The 23,208-nt window shown below is 37.8% G+C and overlaps 1 protein-coding gene across 2 annotated transcripts; it reads left to right on the forward strand.

Annotated features, from left to right (window-relative positions):
• The first annotated feature begins 458 nt into the window (after positions 1 to 458).
• On the forward strand, positions 459 to 21,900 carry LOC144253699 (uncharacterized). 2 transcript variants are annotated; one of them, XM_077796407.1, is made up of 7 exons: positions 459 to 618; positions 2,977 to 3,029; positions 4,626 to 4,752; positions 16,133 to 16,231; positions 17,039 to 17,222; positions 18,131 to 20,072; positions 20,558 to 21,900. In XM_077796407.1, exons 2-6 carry the CDS (start codon positions 2,982 to 2,984, stop codon positions 19,902 to 19,904), a joined length of 2,232 nt encoding a protein of 743 aa, XP_077652533.1. In that variant the 5' UTR covers positions 459 to 618; positions 2,977 to 2,981; the 3' UTR covers positions 19,905 to 20,072; positions 20,558 to 21,900. The 2 variants fall into 2 exon arrangements, with proteins under 2 accessions (XP_077652533.1, XP_077652532.1); XM_077796406.1 differs by lacking the exons at positions 459 to 618; positions 20,558 to 21,900 and having other exon boundaries at positions 1,982 to 3,029; positions 18,131 to 20,097.
• Positions 21,901 to 23,208: the final 1,308 nt, after the last annotated feature.

Genomic DNA, 23,208 nt, shown 5'->3' on the forward strand with positions numbered 1-23,208 from the left:
GGCCTGTGGACAGGGCTCTAGCTAGGGTATTAATGTATTTGATGAGCATCCTACTCCTGGACCTCAGGGAGCCTGTGTGACAGGCTCTAACCTTAGCCCCGCCTCTAGGAATTTCCAGGGGTCTCCCTTGGCAATCAGGTCCCATCTTAGACCCAACCTTTGGAATATTAAATGTCATGCCCCTTGATCTGGTCTCACCTGAGTCCACTCGGCGGCGGGCCTAGCCTGGTCCCTCCCCAGCCTCGGCCACGGTTCTGGTTCTCCTTTTACCTACAACCCCAGGAAAAACTAGCACGTTCCCTGCGATGGTGGACTGAGCAGCCGCTCTGCGCCACGCCCAGCTCCTGAAGCTCCGCCCCTTACGCAGAATATTTCTCAGAATGAGGAGGGGTAGCGGGCGGCAGAAGAGCGTGTCTGCGCATGCGCGAGGTAGGTCACTGTGTGCCTGTGGCCGCCATGACACTTTACGCTGCAGACCGCATCTGAGATATATTCTTGCCTCAGTCCGCATCTTATCCTTCTGGGCCCGAGCCATCCACGTATGGGCCTCCAGAGGCGGAAGGCTGGCTTCCTGTCGTCTGCCGCCGCATCCTATCCGTCCGGCCCCGCGCCATCCAGGTATGGGCCGCGGGAGGCGGAAGGCTGGATTACACTGGTCAGCCGTCCCGGGTCCCCTTCACCCGCGCGGCCCAGAGTCCCGTAGGCTCCCCGGGCGTCGCGCTCATCCCGGTGACCGCATCGGGGACTCCGGGCTGCGCCAGCGGCGAGCACGTCTCCTGCAGGCGGGAGCTGGGGAGCCCCGCCACCTCTCCCTGCGGAGAGCAGAGGCCTCGCCTGCGTCGGGGCCCGGGTCCGGAGCCTGTGCGGGTCTGCTGGTCTGCACACACCCGGCGTGGGGTGAGCTCGTCCCGCTGCCCCTGGGCCTCGCGCACTGCCGAGCGCGGGTCTGAGAGTTCCCCGGGGGCCTGGGGCCTGTTGGACACATTGCATTCAGATACACAAGAGGGAGCTGATTTTAAAATACTGTTAACCCGCCTCCTGGGCAAGTGCATTTCATCCTTAATAAAGTGATACATTTTAGCCCGGCGCGGTGGTGTTCGCCTGTAATCCCAGCTACTCGGGTCTGAGGTAGAACTTGATCCCAAGTTCAAGGGCAGCCTGAGCAATTTAGGCAGGCCCTATCTCTACACAAAAGATTAGAAGGACCAGGGGTGTACTTCAGTGGTAGAGTGCCCCTGGCTTCAATCACTAGTACTGCAAATGCAGGGAGAAAGAAAAAAAAAAAAAAAAAAAAAAAAAAAAAAAAAAAAAAAAAAAAAAAAAAAAAAAAAAAGCTTGGTCACTTATTTATAGATTCTTTAAGTTTTGTACAGAAAACATGCCAGTTTGAATTTTTTTTCTCCTAAATATTTGTGTTTTCCTTTTTTTGGTTTCTAATTACTGCACTTGCCAGACTCCCAGCTTAATGGAGATTAGCATATAATTTTCATTCTTGCCTTGTTCCTGATTTCAGAGAAAATTAATCAGTATTTCCCTATTAAATAGAATGTTTGCATTTTGTAATCTATAAAATCTTTTCCTTTCTAATGGCCTAAATTATTATTAGCAATGTACACTGAAATAGATTAGTCATTTCTTTATGTCTAAGGGAATATGTCAAATAACCTTTCTATGAATACTGTGAATTTCATTAATCAGTGATTCAGTTTTTGTTTATTTTATTCTTGTGGTGCTGGGATTGAATCCAAGGACTCAACACTAGTAAGGCACCATACCACTGAGTCCCAGTGATTCAGTTTTATTCCTTTTTTTTTGGTGACTCAGTTTTTAATCATCTGTCATTCCTAGGATGAAATGAACTTAAAATGTGATTTATACTTATTGTTTATTTCTCAACTGTTATCAATAGTTTTCTATTATTTGTACTTTGTATGTGATCTGGCATATTTTTTAGTTGTACCCTTCTGGTGTTGGAAGTAGGAAATTACCTTCCCTCTGTACACTGGAATTATGAATTTCCTGCTTATTTTGTGAAACTTTCTGTAAAACAATTTGCAACTTCTGTTTCCTTGTGCATGTTTTAAGTATGATTCTTTTAATGACTGGATACAATGAAGTTTTCTTCTTCATCCTCCTCTTCTACCACTAATATCACCATCCACCACCACCTCCACTACTTTTTTCTTTTCCTCTTTCTCATCTCTTCTAGATTCTACCTCTTATAGTTCCTGTTACCTCCCAGTAGTCCATTCAAACTCTTAATCTATAAAATGGATTAATCCACCAATGAAGTCAGACCCCTTATAATCCAATCGCTTCCCCCAACCCCAAACTCTGAACACTGCAGCACTGGAGACCAAGCCTTCAACACAGGAGGCTTTGAAAGACATCCCATATCCTAACCATAACAAATAGCTTGATTCTCTTTCTCAGAAATTAGGTGTTTTGGAGCCCATTGGGTGGGGTTGGGATGACAGCAGTGTTCAGGGCTTTGTAGTAATGCCTATTATCCTGTAAAATGGTAAACAAGTAAAAATGTTGGTCAAGGAGTCCCAAGAAGACTAGTGTTTAAATAAATTAGTGCTTTCTTAGATATGAGTCAGGGAGTATATATTCTTAGGGTTGAAGGCACCACTTGGTACATTTTATGCTTTTTGTTATGGGGAAATGGACAGCCAGATGTTCTTAAGACTTGAGTTAATTTACTAATAAAATGTTACTATTAACCTCTTTTGTATCATTGACAAGGATAAGAGTGTTGTTTTGTATCTCTAGGGGAGAAAGGATTGTTCCAGTTTCACACAAGTTCAGTTTGTATTTACTTGGGAGTCATGGTATGTGTTTTGAGTTGTCACTGGTAATGGATGTGCTACAATATCCAGGCTCATGAGTATGGGAATTCTCTGGAGGATTGGATTCCCATGTCAGCTTCTATCTTACCTATAACTTCTCAACGTCTTACTTTTCTTTATGAAGGTGACATGGAGGAAGAAAGAATAAGTGTTGGGTTACAGAAAAATATGATGCAGGTAAGTAAAAGGTATAATGCTCTAAAAGAATATTTCTATTTCATTTGCTATCCTGCAGCTATTTTAGAGCACAGGTTAGCAATCTGCTGTTTCTTTTTTTTGTTTGTTTTGGATCACATGGTAAGTATTAGGTTTTGAAGGTCATAGAATTTCTATTACAAGGAAATTGTCATTTTAATACAAAAAAATATTCATAGAGGAACATAAACAAATGTTTTATTGTATTGCAATAAAACTTTACTTACATACGTATGTGATAGGCTAGAGTAAGTGCATATGCTATAGTTTGGTGAGCCCAGGTCACAATACTATAAAACGGAGCCACTGTGGGCCTGACTTGAAAGATGTGCAGGCTCTTGGGCCTCTCAGGATTGTGAGAGGGGAAAAAAGGAAAAGTTCCAATTCACTCTCTGTGTTTTCATTCATTAAAACCTCATCAAGATTTAAACCTGAGTTTGATGTTGTGCTCAATGCCTTAATAGGAATAAAGTAGCAGGTCAAGTTATTCTTGCATGAGGAAGAATTTCTGAATAAGGAATAATATGATATTGTACAATATGTGGTCTTGGTTCCATATCCTGTCATAGAGTTCCTAAAAGCCTTCAAATGTTTCTGGAGTGATAAGAATAGCTTTGTATGATGACTGATGACCAGGACAGATAGCCTCAGGATGATTCCTGGTCCAGAAGAACTAAGGTATGCTTGACTCCTCAGCCCTATCCCCTAACCTTGAAGCTGAGAGGTACTGAAGGTTAAATTGATTATTTAAATTGCTAATTTAAATCAGTCATGCTTTCTAGTAAAGCCTCTGTGAGAACCCAAAAAGAATGAATTTAGGGAGCTTCTGTATAGCTGAATATGTAGAGGTTCCTGGTACGAGGCACCCCAATAGGCATGGAAGTTCTGCAGCTTTTCCTACCATGCTATGCCATATATATTTCTTTATCTGGGTAGTTCTCTGTATTTATAACAAACCATAAGCACCAGGAAGGGTTTGCTTAGAATCTGTAAGCCATCCCAGCATATTAGCCAACTCAAGGAGGGTACAGTGGGGCCCCTGAGATGTAGCCATTTGGTCAGAAGTATAAATGACAATGTACTAATTGGTATGTTGCATGAAGTATAGGGAAGTTTTGTGGGACTGAGCCCTCAACCTGTGGGATGAAGCTGTCCATGTAGATAGTGTAAGAATGTTATTGAATAACAGGAAACCTAGCTACTCTCTGTTGGAGAACTGCTTGATGTGTGTGGAAAATTACCCACACACCTAATATCCAGTGTTCTGTGCAGGTTCGAAGGAAAATAACTTTGATTTTTTTTTTTCTTATTTCATTACCATCAACTGCAAAGAGACTAATGTAGTATTTTAGAAGTATTTTGGCTTTTAGACAGGATTTGTTCAGTCATTAAGTATGTGTGTGTAGAAAGGGAACGAGATCTGCTTACTGAGTCCTGCCATAGACTTGGGGAGACCACAGAATCTTCTGAACCTCCCCTGAATTGATTCTCAGGTCCCCATGCTGTCAGCCTCACCCATCATCTCGCACACACTGGAGGAATTGTACCTTTCTCAACAGAGTTTGTGGCATCTTTTAGGACTCGGTGACCTTTGAGGATGTGGCTGTGGACTTTACCCAGCAGGAGTGGGCTTTGCTGGATCTTGCTCAGAGGAGCCTCTACAGAGATGTGATGCTGGAAACCTTCCAGAACCTGGTCTCACTAGGTAAGATTAGCAGTGTTGGTTCATGTAGTGGTTTAGAAAACAATTGTATCTCCTAGTTGACCTTGTTCCAGGATCTGTGCTGAGGAGTGGGAGTACTTGGTAAATAAGACAAACACGGTCACTAACCACAGGGTGCTTATGATCTGGAGGCTTCTTCATGTAAATGAACACGGGCATATTAAACTTGTTTTTTCTTTTTCTTTTTGTGGTTGCAAGCCTTGAGGATTATTAAGTATTGAATGTGTTAGGATTGGGGCGCTTCTCTGGGGCACAGGGAGAGTTTGTGATTTCAGACCTTTGAAGATTCTACTGCTGTAAATGCCCTTTACCTAGAAACCACCAGGAGCACACCTGTAAGTTAAACAAGCGGGGTTTATTTTGCAGTCATGGGAGAACATACCCATGGGGAGTCGAGGGGCATCTTAGTAAGAGGCCATTAGAAAATACCTATTAGAGAATTTGTGCTTTTTGGATGATTTAGAGATGTGTCTATGGGGTAGATTATATTGGTTTCTTACGCTCTCTATGAACAAGAACCATAAGTATAGAAATTTTTATTCTTTCATATTTCTGGTATCTGGGAGTGTGCAACAAGGTGTCACCAGAGCTATATTCTTTCTAAAGGCTCTAAGGAAAAAGTCCCTCCCTGTCTCTTTCTAGCTTCTGGTGGTTGCTGACAGTCCTTTTTGTTTATAGATGTATCACTCCAGTCTCTGCCTCCACCATTACCTTCCCTGTGTACGTATTTCTGATCTGTGTCCATATAGGGACATCAGTCATTGGATTTAGGGTCCATCTTAATCCAGAATAACCTCATCTTAACTTTACTATATTGACAAAGACCTAGTTTCCATATAAAGCAACATTCTACGTATGGGTGAACATTTTTAAAATAGGCTTTAAAAAAATGTATGTGTGTATGTACATTTGTACATATGCACATATGTATGTATGTATGTATGTGTGTGTTTATGTGGTACTGAGAATTTAACCCAGGGGCTCTCTACCACTGAGCTAAGTCTAAATCCCCAGCTCTTTTTTATTTTGAAAATTGTCTTGCTAAGTTGCTCAAGTTGGCTTCAAATTTGGGATCTTCCTGCCTCATCCTCCTTAATAGCTGGAGGTATAGGTGTGCACCACCATGCCCCAGAGTAACAGGCTTTAATTTTTAGAGCAGTTTCAGTTTGAAAGCAAAATTAAGTGGAAGGTAGAGAGATTTCTAACTACTGTCCTCACAACACAGACAGCCCCTTTCACTATGAACATCTTCCACCAGAATGGTCCATGTTTAATTTACAAATAATGAATGTACATTGACACATCTTCATCATTAACTAGAGTCCATAGCCTATATTAAGGTTCATTTGTGGTGTTGTACATTGTATGGCATTGGGCAAATGTACAATGACATGTACCATCATAGTAATATATAGAGTAGTTTTATTCCCCTAAAAATTTTCTGTGCTCTCACTTTTTAATCCCTTACTCTCTCTTATCCCTTTGGCAGCCACTGGTCTTTATATCATCTGTATATTTTTTATCTTTTGTGTAATGTCATAATTTTGGAATTTATATAGTATGTAGCTTGTTCAGATTGGCCTATTTCACTCGGTAATGTGCATTTAAGTTTCCTTCATGTCTTTTTATGATTTTCCTTTTATTGTTGAATAATATTATGTAGTATAGATGTGCCACAGTTTATTTATCATCCCGTTTACTAAAGGGCATTTTGGATGCTTTCAGGTTTTGACAAGTATGAATTATGCTCTCATAAACGTGTAGCTTTTTGTGTGCAGTTTTGACTCCTTGGATGAATGCCAAGGGACACAATTTAATTGCTGGATCATATGGTAAGAAGAGTATTTTTTTAATATTTATTTTTTAGATGGACACAATATCTTTATTTATTTATTTTTTGTGGTGCTGAGGAGTGAGCGCTAGCCGCAGCCCCATGGTAAGCGTATTTTTAATTTTATAAGAAACCACCAGATTGTCTTCGTAAGTAGCTGTACCATTTTGCATTCCCATCAAGAATGAATGAGAGTTTCAGTTTCTCTACATTTTTGCCAATATTCGGCATTGTCAATTTTCTGGATTTTGGCTGTTCACAAAGGCGTGTAGAGGTGTGTCACTGTTTTCTTTTACCTGAATGATTTTAGGATGTGGAGCGTACTTTTACTTTTTTACTTGCCATTTCTCTGTATTTGTTTAAGTGTTTGTTTAGGTCTTTGGCTATATATTTACAGTATTTTTTATTCTCTTATTGATCTTTAAGACTTCTTTGTATTACGCAGGAAAAGAAATGATTAAGTGCGAAGAGACAGCCTTCAGGATGAAAGAAAATCTTTTCCATCTACTCCTCTGACAGGGGATTAACATCCTGAATATACAAGGAATAAAAAAATTCAACAACAGAACAAAACAAACAAACAAACAAAAAATCCAAAGCAAACAAAAACCAAATAACCCAGTCAAGAAATGGGCAAAAGGGACTAAACAGATTTTTCCAAAGAAGAAATGTGGGCTGGGATTGTGGTTCAGCGGTAGAGAGCTCACCTAGCACGTGTGAGGCCCTGGTTTGGATCCTCAGCACCACATAAAAATAAATAAATAAAATAAATATATTAAAAAAAAGATTATTAAAAAAAAGAAGAAGAAATGCAAATTGTTGATTGATTGTATTTCTTCTTCTGTGAAGTGTCTGTTCAGTTCTTTAGCCCATTTATTGATTGGGTTATTTATTTTTTTGGTGTCACGTTTTTTGAGTTCTTTGAGATTAATGCTTTATTGGAGTTGCATGTGGTAAAAATTTTCTCCCAGTCTGTAGGCTCTCTGTTAACGTTATTAATTGTTTCCTTTGAGAGAAGAAGCTTCATAATTTGAATCCATCCCATTTGTTGATTATTTTGACTTTGCTTCTTGCATTTTAGGAGTCTTGTTAAGGAAGTTAGATCCTAATCCAATGTGGTGAATATTTGTGCGTATTTTTTTCTTCTATTAGGCATAGGGTCTCTGTTCTAGTGCCTAAGTTTTTTTTTATCTACTTTGAGTTGATTTTTTTGCCCAGGGTGAGAGATAGAGGTTTAATTTCATTTTGCTACATATGGATTTTCAGTGTTGCTGTACCACTTGTTGAATAGGCTATCTTTTCTCCAGTGATTGTTTTTGGCATTCTTGTCTAGTAGGAGATAACTGTATTTATGTGGGTTTGTCTCTGTGTCCTCTATTCTGTATCATTGGTCTACAAGTCCATTTTGGTGCCAATACCCTGCTGTTTTTTGTTACTATAGCTGCGTAGTATAGTTTAAGATCCGCTATTGTGATGCCTTGTGCTTCACTTTTCTTGCTTATGATTGCTTTAGCTATTCTGGGTCTCTTATTTTTCCAAATAAATTTCATGAATGCTTTTCCTAATTCTATGAAGAATCTCATTGGGATTTTAATAGGAATTGCATTGAATTTGAATAATTCTTTTGGTAGTAAGGCCCTTTTGACAATATTAATTCTGCCTGTCTAGGATCATGGGAGATCTTTTCATCTGCTGAAATTTTCTTCAGTTTCTTTCTTTAGTGGTCTATGGTTTTCATGGTAGAGGTCTTTTGTTAGATTGATTCCCTTTTTTTTTTTTTTTTTTTTTTTTTTGCTGGGGGGCTATTGTGAATAGGTTAGTTTTCCTAATTTTCTTTCAGTGGATTCATTGATGATATATAGGAATGTGTTTTGACTTAGGGGTGTTGATTTTATATCCTGCTACTTTGCTAAATTCACTTATTTTAGAATTTTTTTAGTAAATTTCTTTGATCTTCTAGATATAGAATCATGTCATCAACAAATAGTGATAGTTCTTCTTTATCTATTTGTATTTCTTTAATTTGTTTCTTTTATCTAATTGCTCTGGCTAGTGTTTCAAGGATGATGTTGAATAGACGTGGTGAAAGAGGACATCCTTGTGTTGTTCCAGTTTTTATTGGGAATGCTTTCAATTTTTCTACATTTAGAATGATGCTGGCTTTGGGTTTAGCATATATAGCTATTACAATGTTGACATATGTTCCTACTATCTCTAGTTTTTCTAGTGTTCTGAGCATGAAAGTGTGCTGTATTTTGTCAAATGGTTTTTCTGCATCTGTTGAGATGATCATATGATTCTTGTTTTCAAGTATATTAATATAATGAATTACATTTATTGATTTCTGTATATGGAACAAACCTTGCATCTCTCAGATGAATCCCACTTGATCGTGGTGCACTATCTTTTAAATATGTTTTTGTATGTGATTTGCCAGAATTTTATTGAGAACTTTTGCATCTATGTTCATCAGGAATATTGGTCTGAAATTTTCTTTCTTTGATTTGTCTTTGTCTGGCTTTGGTATCAGAGTGATATTGGCCTCATAGAATGAGTTTGGAAGGGTTCCCTCCTTATCTATTTCATGGAATACTTTGAAGAGTATTAGTATTCATTCTTCTTTGAAAGTCTTGTAGAACTCAGCTGAGAGTCCATCTTGTCTGAGCTTTTCTTGGTTAGTAGGCTTTTGATGGTGTTTTCTATTTTATTACTTGAAAATCTATTTAAAGCACATATGACCTCATCATTCAGTTTGAGTAGGTCACATATCTTTAGAAATTTGTTGATATCTTTAATATCTTCTATTTTATTAGAGTATAAATTTTCAAAATAGTTTGTAATCATCTTCTGTATTTCAGATGTGTCCATTGTGATATTTTCTTCTTCATCTTGTACTTTAGTAATTTGGAGTTTTCTCTTTGTTAACATGGCCGGGGGTTTATCTATCGTATTTATTTTTTCAAAGAACCAACTTCATGTTTTGTCAGTTTTTCCAATTGTTTCAATTTCATTAATTTCAGCTCTGATTTTAATTATTTCCTGTCTTCTACTGCTTTTGGTGTTGATTTGTTTTTCTTTTCCTAGGGCTTTGAGATGTAGTGTTAGGTGATTTATTTGTTGACTTTTTATTTTTTTAATGAATGTGCTCAATGCAATAAACTTTCCTCTGTGTACTGTCTTCATAGTGTTACAGAGATTTTGATATGATTATCAGTGTTCTCATTTACCTCTAAGAATTTTTTATGTCATTCTTGATTTCTTCTACTATACATCATCATTTAATTGTGTATTATTTAGTCTCCATTTGTTACTTCTATTTTTATTTTATTGTTGATTTCTAATTTTATTCCATGTGGTCTCAATGAATGCAAGATATTATCTCTGTTTTTTTTTTTTTTTTTTTTTTGTATTTACTAAGATTTGCTTTGTGGCATAAGCTATAGTCCGTTTTAGAGAAGGAGCCATATACTGCTTAGAAGAAAGTATATTTGCTCGTTGATGGGTGAAATATTCTATATATGTCTGTTAAGTCTAAATTATTGATTGTGTTATTTAGTTCTATAGTTTCCTTATTTAGTTTTTGTTTTGGAAGATCTGACCCATTGTGAGAGAGGTATGTTAAGGTCACCCAGTATTACTGTATTGTGGCCTATTTGACTCTTGAAATTGAGATACGTTTGTTTGATGTACATAGATGCTCCATTGTTTGGGGCATGAATATTTGTAATTGTTGTATCCTTCTTATATATACTTTCCTTAAGAGGTATGAAATGTCCTCTTAAGGGAAGTATATATAATCTCTTCTGATTAACTTTGTTAATCTACTTATCTGAAATGAGAATGGAAACTTTTACTTGTTTATACAATCCACTTGAGTGATTCCCCATCCTTTCACCTTCAGCCTGTGGATGCCTTTGCTCTTGAAGATAGCATATTGTTGGGTCTTGCTTTTTAATAAAATCTGCCACTCTATGTCTTTTGATAGATGAGTTTAGGCCATTAACTTTCAAGGTTATTATTGTGATATGATTTTGTATTCTCTATCATTTTGATTTTTTTTCTGGTTTTTGATTTGTCTTAGATTCTCATTTGGTTGAGTGTTGTTTTAGTGTAGATCCTCCCCTTGCTGGTTTTGACTTTTTTTCACGTACTTCATTTTGTTGAGAATGTGCTGTAATATAGACTTTCTAATTGTGAATTCTTTTAATTTTTGTTTATTATGGAATGTTTTAATTTCATCTTCAAATCTGAAACTTAATTTTTCTGGTTATAAAATTATTGGTTGGCATCCATTTTCTTTCAGAGCTTGAAATATATTATTCCAGGACCTTCTACTTTGAGGTTCTGGGCTGAAAAATCAGTTGAGATCTGAATTGGTTTCCCTCTATATGTAATTTGATTTTTTTCTCTCATGCCTTTAAGATTTTATCTTTAAGATTCTCTGTGTTAGTCATTCTAGTATAATGTGTCTTGCTGTGGGTCTGCTGTAATTTTGTACATTTGGGGGTTCTACAAGCCTCTTGTATTTGATTTTTCCATTCCATTATTTAGATTGTGGAAATTTTTTTACTATTATATCATTTAAAAATTATGCATTCCTTTGGTTTGTATCTCTGCTCTTTCATCTATTCCAATTACTCTTAAATCTGGTCTTTTCATGTTATCCCATAATTCTTGGATGTTCTGTTCATAGTTTTTTACCATCTTCTCTTCATGGGCAACTCTACTTTTAAGATTATATATTTTTTCTTCATTGTCTGAGGTTCTGTCTTTCATGTGATCTACTCTGTTGGTGATGCTTTTTATTGAATTTATAATTTGGTTTACTGATTCCTTCATTTTAAGGATTTCTGCTTGGTTTTTTTTTTTCATGATCTCTAACTCTTTATTGAAGTAGTCTTTTATTTCCTGTATGTTCTTTGATTTCACTCCTCATACTACCCTTTATTTCACATATCAATTTAACTATATGCAATCTGAACTCCTTCTTGGACATTTTTTTTACTGTGTTATCAGCGGCTTCTGTTGTTGAAGCATCTTGATTTGTTTTGGGCTCTTTAATTCCTTCTTTTTTCATGTTGTTAGTGTGTTTTCCCATCTAGAAGTATGGATCTAAGGCAGCATAAAAATCTACCCTGTAGACTTATAGTGTCTAGGTGTCTGAAGGTTTCCAGAGCCTCACCTTTAATGGTGAGATCAATGTCAATATTACTCAGTGTATAATATGTAGCGTTAAACCTAATAGCTCCCACTAAGGCAACTACTGCTTTCTCGCATTAAACCAAAATGATGAATTTAATAACTATCTATAGTATAAACAGAAATTTTGTAAAATGGTTTACAATTTCAAAGGGTGGATGAGAGAACGGTGTAGTGTAGTATGTAGTATTTGTGAGGGAGGAAGAGAGAAGCTAGAAGTAAAAATTCACAGGAAGAGGGGAAGAGGAGGCGACAGAGATTGGCTGTTGATTGGAGAGAAGTTGGAAAGAAAATAGCTTAAAAAGCATCCTTTTCCAAATATGGTAGAGAGTTTAGTGAATAAAAAATAAAATAAATCTTTTTGGAAAGTCGAACTGTCTCTGTCATGTTCAACAGTTTCTCAGCTCTGACTCTGACGTCTCTTGGGATCAACAAATCCAGATCAGCCCTTGCAAACCTAGTCTCTAGCCTACAAACCTGGGTTTCAAATACCTCAGGCTCTGCCATTTGTAGTCCCAAGATCTCAATGCTGCTCCTACTTGCAGAGAGACCACCAGGAATACACCCATGCAAACAAGAGATGAAGCAGCAATACCCAGGCCACTAGCACTCTCAGCAGGAAGACCCTAGGTCCTCCAAACCCACAAGTACCCCAACACTGGACCTGCAGGTCCTGATTGGAGTCCCCAGACAGGGGGTCTTGTGGTGGTAAACCTGCTGGCACCCAGGTCCCAGGCTTTGGCTGGTATCCCAATATGGGTTCAGCCACATGCAACCAAACCTGGAATCTCTCCTGCAGCAGTCCTCTAGGCCGTGGTAGCAGCACTAGTGGCGGCTGCATTGGCAGTTACAACTGCAGCTGTGGGGGCAGCGACACCAGATGATCTCCAGGGTCAGCAGAAATGTGGGCTTCAATTGCATCCACAGTTTCTTCTGTGGCAGCAGCACCCAGAAGGAACACCTCCAGGTGATTTCAGTCTAGCAGTAGAGAAATCAGAGGCAGCAGCAATAGCGGTAGTGGTGCAGGTGGCAGTTGAGTAACAGGAGACCTCCGGTTCAGCAGCAGTGACCATGGAGGTAGCATCAGAATCGGGTCAGGGGTCATCAGGTAGTGCCCAGAAAAGAGACCTCTGGGCACAGCAGTGGATTCTGCAGCAGCCCAGAAAGAAGACCTCCAGGCGACCTCAGGTTGGCAGCTGTAGAATCAGAGGCAGCAGCTATTCACACATTGGTTTTTATTCTGCCATAAAGAATAATGAAATTATGGCATTTGCTGGTAAATGGATGGAAATGGAAAATATCATGTTAAGTGAAATAAGCCATATTCAGAAAGCCAAGGGTCCAATGTTTTCTCTGGTTTGTGGAAGCTTGAGCAAAATAAGAGGGAAACAGGCAGAGGGAGGCCATGAAAATAAAAAGGGTAGGATAGGTAGGGCGCAGATGGGAAGGAAGGAGGAAGAGGGAAAGAGGGGACTGCAAAGTGCACCTGGCCAAATTGTGCTGTGCACGTATAGGAATATACCACAGTGACTTTCACTATTGTGTGTATCTATAAAGCAGGAATTAAAACAATAGGTAAATAGAAGGAAGACCAGTAGAGAAGAGGAAGCGGACGGGGGAGGGAGGAAGGAAAGGAAAGGAGAAGTACTGGGAACTGAAATGGAGCACATTAATTCCATGCATGTATGGTTATGTCAAAATGAACTGCAATATTATGTATGTGATAAAACACTAATACAAATATGTAAAAAAAGGAAAAAGCACTCTGGGCTGGGGTTGTTGCTCAGTGATAGAGCGCTTGCTTCACACATGCGAGGCCCTTGTTCGATCCCCAGCACCACATTAAAAATAAATAAACAAAAAAAGGTATTGTATACAACTAAGAAATATATATTTTTTTAAAAAGCATTCTTTGTGTAAAGAACAGGAAAACAGTTTCTTACCAGATAAATCTCTGTGAAACAGCCTCTTACCAGAGAAATTTCTTGCAAATGTCTTCTTTTAGGCATAGCTTATTTTTTCTTTCTCTAGATATTATTTTTCACAGAGCAGGAATTTTAATTTTAATGGGGTGTATTGTATCAATCTTTTTCTCATCAATCATACCTTTGATATAGTATCAAAAAAGTCATAGCCAAATCCAACATCATCTAGATTTTCTCCTTCTACCTTGTACAATTTTTCTAGTTTTATGTTTTACATTTAGATCTATGATCCATTTTAAATTAATGTTTGTGAAGGGCATAGATTCATTATTTTATGTGGGTATGTCCAGTGTTCTAACAGCATTTGTAGAAAAGGCTATCTTTTCTCTATTGTGTTGCTGTCAATTCTTTGTCAGAGATCAGTTGACTACATAGTTATTGCTTGATCTGTAGGGATTTGATACTAGAATCTTCCCAGAGTCCTACATCTGTGGATGGTCAAAATCTCTTAATTAAAATTCCCTGGTATACAGCCTGAGCTCTCATATACTTTACATCATCTCTTGATTATGTTTAGTGCCTGACAAAATGTAAGTGCTATGTAATTGAAACTGGAGTTTGAAATGAAACCAGAGTCTCCACTCTGCTGGTCTGTAGGTCCACATAAGTTACATGCCTCTGCAGCTGAGAGAGCCCATTTTATTATTGCAACTAATCACAGCAGGGAAATGCCTGTCTGGTCAGCTCTATGGGTCAGAGCTGACAGAACCTGACTCTTCTTCAGTATTACTGAGCAGTGTATTGTAGCTCTCAATGACAGACCTCAGCAGCTGGGTGCCATTTTTTTTCCCCCAAGGTCTTATTCACAGATTTGAAGACAAATCCACAGACAACAGAAGGCAAGAATGAAGGTGTACTATTTATATAAGTGAAAAGAAAAGAAGCAGAACTCTCGGCCGAGAGGGGAACCTGAGAGTAGGTTTCTCCTTAAGTGTACTAGTCTAGGGACTTAAATAGCTACTGGATGAGGCATTCATCAGTATCTGTGCTAATCAGGTCTTGGAAAGATACTAAGGGTGTTGGTCAGTATCTATACTAATCATGTCTCGAAAAAATGCCAATACTATTGGTTAACACCTATGCTAAACAAGTATTGGAAAAGTGCCAAGGTTCTTGGTTTGGTCTGTGACATTCTGATTAGTTAGGCCTTGAGTCTGTAGACTTCACCCAGGTAGGCACTATCTCCTTTTTCCTGCTACCTGGGACAAAGAAGTTGGCTGTAATGTTTGGAATGTTTTCTATAGGTTATTTTTGTGAAATAGCCTCTTCATTTAAAGTCAGTCTCTCTCTCTCTCTCTCTCTCTCTCTCTCTCTCTCTCTCTCTCTCTCTCTTTGTGTGGGGGAGTGCATTTTCTTAACTGTCTGCCTGTTTTACTATCTATCCTATCTTATTCATAATTACTTTTGTACTGCATTGATTTGGACATAAGCACAAAAAATACATGTTTAATACAGATGTAATTTTTTCCTATTATATTTTCTATCCATGGTTGCTTGAATTCACAGATAAAGAGGGCCAGCTTTACTTATGTAGATCTGTGTCTCTGCTCTCTACTCTGTTTCCTTGATACATTTGGACATGACTTTTGGTGAAACCCTGTTTAACCTGATAAAATAAAGGTATTGTGTCCAACTTCAACTAAAAAAATATTTAAAAAAATAAAAAAAATATTCTGGGTGTGTCAAATCAGCTTATAATAATATTGAGGTTCCACTGTGAATGTAGGTCAATCTTTTTTTTTTTTTAATAATTTTTTACACCTTTATTTTATTTATTTATTTTTATGTGGTGCTGAGGATCAATCTCAGCACCTTGCACATGCTAGGCAAGTGCTCTACCACTGAACTACAATCCCAGCCCACATCAATCTTTCTTTCTTTGTCTTTTTGTGCTGGGAATTGAACACCGAGGGCACTTTACCAGGAGCTACATCCCCAATTCTTTAAAATTTTGTTTTTCTTTGTTTTGAAACAGTATCTTGCTAAGTTGCTGAAGTTGGCCTTGACTTCATGATCCTCCAGCCTCCCAATCCGACCCTGGGATTATAGGCTTGTGCCACTATGTCTGATTCAGATCAGTTCTTCACATTAGAGGCTGCCTTTCCTCCCACATCTCAGCTTTTTTTTTTTTTTTTTTTACCTTCTCTATTTTTCTTTTCTTTCTTCCTTCCTCTCCCTCCCTCCTTTGCCTTTTTTTTTCTTCAATGGATTTGACATTTTGTTTCAGTTAAACTCATCCTTCTCTGTCTTTAGAGTATCAGAAGACCAAAGTTTGACCCAATCTTATGAAAAGATATATGTGATTCTTCATTGCTTTCTCTCATGATATTCCTTTCCTCGTATGCAGGATACCCACTACTCACACCCAATCTGATCTCCCAGTGGGAACAAGAGGAGGAACTGCAGACAGTGAACACAGAAGTTATCCTGGAGCAGCACCAGGAAGGCAAGAATCCCTGGGAGAAACTGGCCTGGGAGGAGACAAAAATAAAATAGAAATAAAGCAAAAGTTTGTTTTGTCTGAGGAGGCTCATTATCCACAGATGCCTCAGAGGACTATTTTGACTGTTTATCTGTCCTCTGATACTTTCCTTGATCTTGGCAAAGATCTCCATATGTGTTTTTTTAACGTTTGTTTTTGGTATGTGTATTTTATCCTTTCTGTTTTCCTCTCCTAATAATTTTTTAAAAATTATTAATGAAAAATTTTAATATATTTTCTATACTAATATGAAATATCAAGTTAACAGAAAAATTTTAACATAACCTTTCTTTCTTAAAAATTATTTATGTATTTGTTCTAATTTGTTATACATGATAGCAGAATGCATTTTAATTCATATGGAGCACAATTTTTCATGTCTCTGGTCCCAATCATTTCTACTGGTCATGTTACCATCACTGTCATTCTTCAAAGCACTATTTTTTATTTTTCAGCACTGGGAAACCCAGGAGTGCTTTACCACTGAGCTATATCCCATACCCTTTTTCATTTTGAGACTGGGTCTAAGTTGTTGAGGCTGTCCTTGAACTTATGAACCTCGTACCTCAGCCACCCAGGTAGCTGGGAGTACAAGCATGTGTTACCATACTATGGTAATGTTACCATACTATGGTTTCATGGAAATATTTTTTAGTGAATTGTTTTAGTTTTGACCCTTGTGCCTATTAATCATGAAGTCCTGAAACAGCTGCACTGCTCAAAGTCCTTTGCTCATAGGTAACTTTATTTTGTTTTATTTTTTCGCTTCAGAATTTGAGTCTCTACTTAATACTAAGGAATTAGTTGCTCTTCAAGATAACAATGGAGAAAAAATATCCAATGAACAGAAAATAGTGAGATTCAAAAGAAGTGGTTCCTGCTCCTCTATTTTACATGAAAACCAGGACACCCATCCTGTGAATGATTGGAACAAAAGCCATGAGAAAGGTTTAAGGTGAGTGCCCTTCATATAAGAGAAGGTAGTGCATCAGGAAACAATTTTGAGATTTAAGAAACATATTTGGGGCTGGGATTGTGGCTCAGTGGCAGGCAGAGTGCTTGCTTCCCACATGTGAGTACTGGGTTCAATCTTCAGCATCATATAAAAATGAATAAACAAAATAAAGATATTGCATCCATCTATAACTAAAATTTTTTTTAAAAAAAGAAACATTTTCAACATAAACCTAGGTCAAAAATTTTGCTTTCATAAGAATGAAAGCATGGAATTTGCCAGTAAATGGATGAAGCTGGTGCAAAGAACCAAAGGCCAAGTGTTTTCTCTGATAGGTGGATGCTAATTCACAATGGGGGGGTGGATTGGGAAGAATAGAGGTACTTTGGATTAAATAGAGTGGAGTGAGGGGAAGGGAGGTGGTGTGGGCATAATAGTAGAATGAATTGGACATTATTATCCCATGTGCATATATGATTACATGACTAGTGTAACTCTACATCCTGTATAACCAGAAGAATGAGAAATTATACTCCATTTATGTATGATGTATGAAAATGCATTCTGCACTCATTTATAACTAATGGAATACATGCTAATAAAAAATAAATTTAAAAAAAGAAATGAAAGTATTCAAATTCAAAATTAAAAAAAATTGTACTTTCACAAAGAATTTTGTCTAGATAGTTTTTCCTACAAATGATACTGAGATATTGAAAGTTTGACACATAGATTGGTTTGACAGATTTATCAGAAAAATCATTTAAGTCAAAAGCTGAGTGACAATGTTGGTTGTGGAAGAGCCTTCTTGAGAACTTTTAGCTTATAAGTTGATGTGGCAGAAAGCATACATATTTACTGAAAATGGTAAATTTTATTACTAATAATCTGTCTTTTATTTTTAAAAGTCATGTGGTAGAGAACATCTGTGAATACAATGAAGAAAATCAATGTGGACAAATTTCTAATCTTATGCTCCAGAGAACTACTGAAATCAAATCCTTTGAATGCTATGAGTGTGGAAAGTCCTTCCTGTTTCATTCATCACTTAAGAATCACACCAGATCTCATGCTGGAAACAAACCCTATCAGTGTAAGGAATGTGGGAAAGCCTTCCATTTTCTTTCTTGTTTTAAGAAGCATATGAAAACTCCTACTGAAGAAAAACCATATGAATGTAAGAAATGTATAAAGACCTTCAGTTGTTCCTCCATGTTCAGAGCACATATGAAAATTCATAGTGAAAAGGCAAACCATGAATGTAAGGAATGTGGGAAAACCTTCAGTAGTTCTTCCCACCTCACAGAACACAAAAGAATTCACAGTGGAGATAAGCCCTATGAATGTAAGGAATGTGGGAAGGCCTTTAGTTGTTCCTCATCACTCTCCAAACACAAAAGAATTCATAGTGGAGATAAGCCATATGAATGTAAGGAATGTGGGAAGGCCTTTAGCTCTTCCTCTCATCTTATAAGACATATAAGAATTCACACAGGAGAGAAGCCTTATGAATGTAAAGAGTGTGGGAAGGCCTTCAGTGAATCCTCAAAACTCACTGTACATGTGAGGACACACACTGGAGAGGAGCCCTATAAATGTAAGGAATGTGGGAAAGCCTACAATTGCCCCTCCTCCTTAAGTATCCACATGAGAAAACACACTGGAGAGAAACCTTATGAATGTCTGGAATGTGGAAAAGCCTTTTATCTTCCCACTTCCCTGAACACACATGTGAAAAATCAAAGTAGAGAGAAACCCTATGAATGTAAGGAATGTGGGAAGGTCTTCAGTTGTCCCTCATCCTTTAAAGCACATGTGAGAGATCACAATGGTAAGGTGCAATATGAATGTAAGGAGTGTGGGAAGGCCTTTAGTCGTTCCTCATCCCTCACTGAACACCTAAGAACTCACAGTGGAGAAAAGCCTTATGAGTGTGAAGAATGTGGGAAAGCCTTCATTAGTTCTTCCTATCTTACAGTACATAGAAGAACTCACACTGGAGAGAAACCTTATGAATGTAAAAAATGTGGGAAAGCCTTTATTCGTTTCTCACCTTTTAGTATCCACATGAGAACCCACACTGAGGAAAAACCATATGAATGTAAGGAATGTGGGAAGGCATTTCGACATTCTTCATACCTTACTATACATGCAAGAATGCACACTGGAGAAAAACCCTTTGAATGTCTGGAGTGTGGAAGAGCTTTCAGTTCTCCCTCATCCTTTGGGAGACATGTGAGAAGCCATACTGGAGAGAAACCATATGAATGTAAGGAATGTGGGAAAGCCTTCATTAGTTCTTCCTATCTTACAGTACATACAAGGACTCACACTGGAGAGAAACCTTATAAATGTAAAAAATGTGGGAAAGCCTTTATTTGTTTCTCAGCTCTTAGTATCCACATGAGAACCCACACTGAGGAAAAACCCTATGAATGTAAGGAATGTGGGAAGTCATTTCGACATTCTTCATACCTTACTATACATGCAAGAATGCACACTGGAGAAAAACCCTTTGAATGTCTGGAGTGTGGAAGAGCTTTCAGTTCTCCCTCATCCTTTGGGAGACATGTGAGAAGTCATACTGGAGAGAAACATATGAATGTAAGGAATGTGGGAAAGCCTTTATTTGTTCAGCCTACTTTTGAAGACGTGAAAATTCACACAATGGACAACATATAAATGTAAGGAGGAAGGGAATCTCTGCAAGACTTTTTCTGAACTAATACAACTTTTGAAGTCTTATTTTGTGAAGTCTCATACTGTAGAGACGCTATAAATGTGCGAAATTGGGAGATTATCACTCATTCTTTTGAAGACTTGAGGACAACTGAGAGAAACCCTGTGTTTGTAAGTTATATGGTAAAGCCTTTTGATTTTGAATATAACTTGTGCCGCAGTCCAGCTGGGCTGTGCAAAGTAGCCGGGGGGCGACGAGGAATTTCTGAAAGTTGAAACAGCGGGAGCCTCTTTATTCAGAACAGCAGATATATATATATATATATATATATATATATATATATATATATATATATATATATACCCAACTAAATACACACAGCTTATTTCAACTAACATCATCCAGTTACAGCAATCAGTCTTTAAGGAATCCTCATCATCTTAATAGATCCCTGGCATTACTTCTCAAACCACTCCTCCTGGCAAAGTGCCAGGCACCATTTTGACTTGGCTGTGGCTCTCAACACTTGTATAAGAAAATTCAAAATTTGAGCTAGAAGAGAAGATCAGTGCCTCATTAAAGTGGACTTCTAGAAAGTCATTGATTTCCAATGTTTTCTAATACAAAGACTTAATTTATATGTTTCCCTTTTCAGCTTTTATGAGATACTTTTGAGTATGAGGTGAGTTTCTTTAGCTGGGATGTAAATGTTATCTTCATTACAAAGTCTTTTGGACTCTTGGGAGATTGTGTGTTTACATGTGTGTATGCTTCTCCTCTTAGACAGGGTCTGGCTATGTTTTCCAGGCCTGTAACTCCTGGACTTCTGCCTTAGCCTCCTAAGTTTGGGAGTGCAGGCATATATCATTGAGTCTGGCACAAGTGCATTTTTTTTTTTTTTTGCAAGCAGGAAAATGGTGTTTTTTTTTTTTTTTAAATTGTTGTTTCAGTTTGAACTCAAAGCATGGGCACCTTCTTCTTCTTTGTCTTCGTCTTTGCCTTTGCCTTCTTCTTCTTCGTCTTCATCTTCATCTTCCCCTTCGTCTTCATCTTCCCCTTCGTCATCGTCGTCTTCTTTGTCTTCGTCTTCCCCTCCGTCGTCTTCTTCATCTGGGTACTGAAAGTTGCCTACCCAATAATTCCCCCCTTCCCTTTAAACTAAGAGTACCAACTGTTTTTGAGAATATCAGTGTTTACTATCAAAAGCTTTTCATGTGTAATAAAAAGTTTTAGTAGAAATTAATTAGTACAAAGGCCTTGAAAGATTATAGTCTCATCTGATTGCTGTTTTGTGTTTTATTCTTTATGTTTGTTCATGACTGGAATCTTTGTTAATTTAATTTTTTAAAGTTGTTGATGGACCTTTATTTTATTTATTTATATGTGGTGCTGAGACTCGAACCCAGTGTCTCATACACGCTAGGTAAGCACTTGACTACTGAGCTACAACCCCAGCCATCATGGCTGGAATTTTGATCTAATGTTTTAAGTTAATAATGTGTGTTATATTAATTTGGATATAGCTGAGGACTACATTTCCCTTAATCACTTCTAATCCTAGGTGATAGTTTTCTAAAATAACTTTGCAAGAAGTTTGAAGGGCTTTAGGGAAGGAGCTACAATTGCCTGCTTATTAGGACCACGATATAGGTAGACAGATGGGTATGGACATTGTGGGCCCCAGTTTTCAGCTCATTTTTCTGAGTATTGAACACACTGATCCATACTTGCTCAAAACTGAATGTTAAGTGCTTGACCTCAGTCTCCTCAGGGGCTGCACCTCCACAAACATCTCCATCAACTCCTCTATCCTGGCCAAACACAACTTAGATTTCTCTGGCAAGCTCTGGTGTTGCCATTTTGGCATTTTTGCTTCTCATTGCACTTCCTCTGGCAATTTCACTCCCCTGTTAGATTTGACCAGTTTGCGAAGGATTGTCATCATGCTCACAGTCCAGTCCCATCCTTCACTCTGCTCATGGGACTGATGTCTATACAAGCCTACCGTGGTCCCAAAAGTGAGTAGAGCTGTGGTTAATGAAGTTATTCTGAGTGTAATTGAGGCAAGCCTCAGATAGGTGTCATCCTTTTTTGATAGAGGAGGATTTATATTTGATACCTTCAGACAGGGAAGATTTTACTGCCTTTATGTTAAGAGAGGAATGCTATGAGCTCTTTCAGGTACATTTTGCTACATCCTCCCCTTTTTAAAAACATTGTATTTTAAGGGGTGGTGTTGTGGCTCAGTGGTAGAGCATTTGCCTAGCATGTATGAGGCACTGTGTTTGATTCTCAGCATGGCATATAAATAAATGAATAAAATAAAGGTCTATTAACAACTAAAAATATTTTAGAAAATTTTATTTTATCTCTTAAAAGCATAACTATACCATTTCCCTTAATCACTTTTTACTGTTTATCATGGTATACATACATTAATGTGCAAGCTGTGTACAGCTTGATGTAATTTCACATAGATGTATACATCCTAGTGGACACATTTCCAGGATTCCAGGAAGTTTTCTCAATAATCACTCCACAGAGGCAATTGGATTTTGACTCTTATTATGCTTGATTTGGTGTGCTTTTTCTCACTTTTCAAATAAATGTTAAAACTATAACATGTACTGTTGCATGTTTGGCTTCTTTTACACAACATAATGCCTGGTTTGTCACTTGGTTGCTGCATATGGGGAATGCAATTACTGAATGATAGGGCAGACTTCAATTGTAGTTTTGGTAGATACTTTAGATTTTCAAAAATGTTGGTTCCACCAGTAAGTCCCCAACAGTGCATGTGAGTATTGGCTATTCTGCATACTGGTCCCACACTTTCTAACTTAAGCTCTTCATCAGAGTGTGTGGTGATATGTTTTTTTTTTAATTGTTGTTTTTTGTTGAAATATGCATTTTCCTGATATGTCATGATTTTGAGTACTTTTTGGTGTGCTTATTCGTTATTTGGATATCTTTATTAGGCTACCTTTTGAAGCATTTCACCCATTTTTATTTCCTTTTTTCTTTTGAAGTGTTTCCTTGCTGCTAAAACATCCTTGGCTATAACTAAGCTTCCATCTGGATCCTGAGGGTAAAACATGTGAATTTGTCTGTCTCCATGTCTTGGCTGTGCATCCTTGTGCATTGTCTTTTCTTCCAGCTTGGATGTTTTCTTCACAGTAGGCTTCAGAAGTTCTGTGCTGCTTTCTTCCCAAGATAATGCTTCAGGGAGAAGAATGACATCTTTTTTGAACAGTTCCAATATAATTATCAAAATGGAATCTGAGGAGGGAAGGGGGGATAGTAGAG

Source organism: Urocitellus parryii, chromosome 3 (genome assembly GCF_045843805.1).
Source record: "Urocitellus parryii isolate mUroPar1 chromosome 3, mUroPar1.hap1, whole genome shotgun sequence".
In the NCBI taxonomy this organism is placed as follows: Eukaryota; Metazoa; Chordata; class Mammalia; order Rodentia; family Sciuridae; genus Urocitellus; species Urocitellus parryii.

Bases quoted from the DNA above. Each gene is read 5' to 3' on its own strand.
- LOC144253699 (XM_077796406.1), top strand. From the start codon at position 2,865: ATGTGCTACAATATCCAGGCTCATGAGTATGGGAATTCTCTGGAGGAT. The intron at 3,030-4,625 runs GTAAGTAAAAGG...GGCATCTTTTAG, and splicing joins TACAGAAAAATATGATGCAG to GACTCGGTGACCTTTGAGGA. The intron at 17,223-18,130 runs GTGAGTGCCCTT...TATTTTTAAAAG, and splicing joins AGCCATGAGAAAGGTTTAAG to TCATGTGGTAGAGAACATCT.